The 3963-nt window shown below is 68.4% G+C and overlaps 2 protein-coding genes across 2 annotated transcripts in view; one reads left to right on the top strand and one right to left on the bottom strand.

Moving 5' to 3' along the window:
• The window catches only part of MNEG_11028 (COBW domain-containing protein 2), a gene marked incomplete at both ends in the record, with an annotated part of 3471 nt that extends 969 nt beyond the window's left edge, over window positions 1-2502 (top strand). Inside the window, 5 exons of the mRNA XM_014040500.1 lie at window positions 46-186; window positions 494-593; window positions 852-1021; window positions 1345-2058; window positions 2251-2502. Of these exons, the coding sequence (XP_013895954.1) occupies window positions 46-186; window positions 494-593; window positions 852-1021; window positions 1345-2058; window positions 2251-2502 (1377 nt within the window). The remainder of the gene's footprint in view (window positions 1-45; window positions 187-493; window positions 594-851; window positions 1022-1344; window positions 2059-2250) is intronic.
• A 1168-nt stretch (window positions 2503-3670) lies between these two features.
• MNEG_11027 (hypothetical protein) lies at window positions 3671-3886 on the bottom strand (the record flags this gene model as incomplete). Its single annotated transcript, XM_014040499.1, has 1 exon — window positions 3671-3886. The coding sequence occupies one exon, from the start codon at window positions 3884-3886 to the stop codon at window positions 3671-3673; it is 216 nt and encodes a 71-aa protein (XP_013895953.1).
• Between the last annotated feature and the right edge of the window lie 77 nt (window positions 3887-3963).

The raw sequence follows: 3963 nt of genomic DNA, 5'->3' as shown, positions 1-3963 counted from the left end.
CATCCGTCCCCGCCGCACCCTTCCCTTCGGCCCCTGCCCCCGCAGACCACCCTCGTGCGCCACATCCTCACCGCCAGGCACGGCCGCCGCATCGCCGTCATCCTCAACGAGTTTGGGGGGGAGGGCGACATCGAGCGCGCGTTCGTGCAGGACGAGGCTGGCGCGGCTTCGGCGGTGCCGCAGTGGGTGGAGCTTGCGAACGGCTGTCTCTGCTGCAGCGTGAAGGCGGAGTTCTTACAGGCGCGCGCGTGCGCGTACATCTCGTTTGGACAAACGGGTCGGCTGAGTTGATGACCTGGCATGACGGGCGCGGCGCAGTGCGCAGCGGGGCTGCGTTTTGCGGCACGCGTCGCCACACACCCAGCAATCCCAGGCTACCAGCTCCTCCCGATTTCCCCCACCTTCCCTTGCTGGCAACTTTGCCGAGCATCCCCCTCACCAGCTGTCGCACCACCGTCACAGCCGCCCCACAGCACAATTTGAACAACCACAGGCGCTGGAGGCGCTGGTGGCGCCCGGGTCCGCTCATGAGGGCAGGTTTGAGGCCGTCCTCATAGAGACCACGGGCCTGGCAGACCCCGGCCCCATCATAGGTGCGCGCCCGCGGGCCGCGGCGCACGCAAAGCTGAGCGGCGGTGTGCCCCCCCCCAAAGTACGCGCACGGCATCACACAACTTCACACATGCGCCCATGCTGTACTCATGCGGCCATGCACTCTCCCACCACACCTCAAACATGCGCCTGCACCCACGCATGCATGCACTGCCCAAGCACACCCCCACCCACTCTCCCATCACATACCCCCCTTATGCACATCCCCACTCTCTCACGCACCCCCACATCCACACCAGGCGAGCTGTGGAGTGACGAGGAGCTGGAGCCCAGCGTCACCCTGGACGGCGTGGTGACGGTGGTTGACGCGGCCAACGTGGCGCGCCAGCTGGCGGACGCGCGCGCGGGCGGCGCGCCCAACGAGGCGCAGCTGCAGGTCGCGATGGCCGACGTGGTGCTCGTCAACAAGGTGGGCGGGTGGGCCCGTGATGATGTCACGATGACGTCATGATGACGCGTACAGCGTACGGTGTGCTGCAGGGAAGGCGCAGGGGCAGAGGGGCGCAGATGCCGGTGTTAGGCGGCTGCCGCCGTAGCTGAGCGGCGAGGGCCCCGCGGGTGCGAGCCTCAGGGGTCGCGCAGCCGTGACGCTGCAGTGTGCACCCGCACCCGCTGTCTGCAGCCATCGCCTTGCACGGCTCTCTTGGTCTGGCACTGCGCTATCGAGCGTCCCCTGCCGTCCCGTTCACTCCCTGTTCTGCCATTGAATCATAAAATTCACCCCTGTACCAGATCGACCTGGTCTCCCAGCAGCACCTGGCAGCAGCTGAGGCGCGCCTGGCGGGCATCAACGCCACCGCGCGCCTCGTGCGCTGCGCGCGCAGCGCCGTCGACCCCGCCATCCTGTTTGGCTGCGGCGGCTACCGGCTGCGCGACGCCAGTGGCGCGCCGTTGCTGGCGCGGCCCGGCGGCTGGGCTAGCGGGGGCGGCGGCGGGGGCGGCGCTGACCTGGCGAGCCTGGCGGCGGGGTGGGGCGCGGCCGCCGCCGGGGCGGCCGGTGGCGGGTGCGCAGGCGAGAGCTGCTCGGACCCTTCCCACGATCACAGCCGCCGCGGCCACGGCCATGGCCATGACGGCAATCAAGGCGCCGACGGCGGCGCGGCGGCTGCGGCGCCGTGCGCATCCCACGACGCGTCGATCCGGACGGTGGCGCTGCGCTGCGAGGCGCCTGTGGCGCTGGGCGCGTTCACCGCCTGGGTGGAGGGCCTCCTCTGGGCCAGGGGCGGCGCGGCTGGCGGCGGCGATGGTGGTGGTGCCGAAGGCGACGGCGACGGCGGGGAGCAGCAGCGGGGCGAAGGGGATCGCGGCCATGGGCAGCAGCGGCCCAGCGAAGCAGCTGACAGCAGCGGCGGCGGCGGTGGCGGCGGCGGTGGTGGTGGCCCCGAGGTCCTGAGGCTCAAGGGGCTGGTGGATGTCGCGGGCAGCGCCAACGCGCACATGGTGCAGGTGCGCGCAAATGGGGGTGGTGATTTTGGCGAGGGAGGCGCGGGGTGTGGGTGCCCTGCTGCGAAAAGCCCTAAATGGCCGGGAGGCGAGGCAGGGGCGCTCCTGCGCCCGTCCCTGGACGGCTGCCGCCGCACCTGCGATCGATGCATTGAAATAGCGCAATTACAAACATTGCGTTGCCCTGCGTTTCAGGCTGTGTATGAAGTGTATGACATAGTGGAGGGCCCCCAGTGGAGCCGCATGGAGCAGCAGTGGGCAGAGGACGCACGCCTGCGCCAGGAGGAGCAGCGCAGGCGCCCCGGCCCCGTTGGCGGTGGCGGTGGCGGCGGCGGCGGCGGGGGCTCGTCGGGGCGAATTGTGGGCCGCGCGACGCGTCTGGTAGTGATTGGGCGGCGGCTGGATCAGGCCGCGCTGCAGTGCGCGCTCGAGGCGTGTGCGGCTTGAGGCGGCCCCCGGCGCCTGGCATCCTGCGGCAGCAGCCCCCTGGCCGCCCTCCTCTGAGGCAGGCGCAGCGGCCGGCGACAATGTGGACCCTGAGGCGGAGGCACAGCGTGGCTGCAGCTGGGTGAGTGTCCCAGAGCTTATTCTGAGGGAACGCGAGGTCATTAAAGTTTGTGACTCATCCAGGGCTGGGGAGTGGAGAGTTGACGTGCCTGCGGTGTCCGTGGTGTGTGTGCTGCGCCTTGATTGCGCAGCAGGGGGCCGTCCAGTGATGAGTAAGACGTGCATGGGAACGCGCCCGCCGCCCGCCGCTGCGGCCGCCGCGCGCGCGCCCTCTGACGAGGCGCCGCCGGCCGGGCCCGCCGGTCAACAGGAGCGGCGGCGCCTGATCGCTCAAAATTCACACTCGGGACTCTGACGGACGCCTGATTTTCTGGGGGGAGATGCCGCCAGTGCTGCTTTGGAGCGCTGAAAACTCGGCCTGCCCCCGGCTGATGACCTGTTCCTCATTGGCCTGCACCTGCTGACACCCCTATCAACCCACACCCATGCCTGCGCGCGCAGCGCACAAGCCCTCCAAGCCCTGGCTCTGGCCCCTGGGTCCTCACAGCATTCCCGTCCGCCCTGCAAACGTCAAGGTGCAACCGACAGGCCTGAATGTCGCTCTGACCGCGCGCGATCACGCAGCACACAACAGGCGCATGGCGCCGCGGCGCCTCCATCTGCCCCTGCTAGGACGTTGCCGCCCCTGAACCAAGACTTAACGTGACCTGCCTCTGAACTGCGCAAAACCTGGTCGTTACAGCCGGTTGCTGGGTTGGCTGGTCACAGGCGAGGGCAGCAGCAAGGGCTGTGCGGCAATGAGCGCTTGGTGGTGCGGATTCAGATGATCTGTGAAGGGACTGGGGCTGCACGAGTGCAGCAGATGGCAGTGCTTGTGATGTTGTACGTCTTGAAGGTATTCAACACTACGGTGTAATAAGGCAAAGCATGGGGCGCGTATGCCAGCAAGGGCGGGCACTCAACGCAGACCACCTGCGACAGCCGCCGTCGTGTCGCATCCCCGGCCGTAACTCATTCATAGGTCGTAACTGAAGCAGCGGTACAAGCAAGGCTCGTTGCGGGGTAGCAGGAACAAGTTATTGCCATCGCCTCGAGTCTGGCACTATGTCTAGGACTTGAGGGGGAAGCAGGCCTTGAACTGCGGGAAGGCCGCGCTGGGAATGCAGGTGAAGCCGTCCGCGCAGTGCGTGTCGTCCTGGCAGAAGCAGCTGCGGTCCAGGACGCACTTGGGCTTGAGAACGTACGACTGGCCGCCGGCCGCCACGGTCCACAGGGTGGGCTCGAAGACGCGGGCCGGGTCGTACTGGTTCTGCAGGGCGACCATCCTCTGGAAGTTGGCGCCAAACTTGGAGGGCAGGGTGCACGTGGGGTGCGTGAAGGACCGCGGGCGGTTCTTGCCCC

This window comes from Monoraphidium neglectum, assembly GCF_000611645.1.
Source record: "Monoraphidium neglectum strain SAG 48.87 unplaced genomic scaffold scaffold02562, whole genome shotgun sequence".
NCBI classification, from domain to species: domain Eukaryota; kingdom Viridiplantae; phylum Chlorophyta; class Chlorophyceae; order Sphaeropleales; family Selenastraceae; genus Monoraphidium; species Monoraphidium neglectum.
The sequence above is the reverse complement of the archived record's forward strand: the minus strand, read 5'-3'. Positions and strand labels throughout refer to the sequence as shown.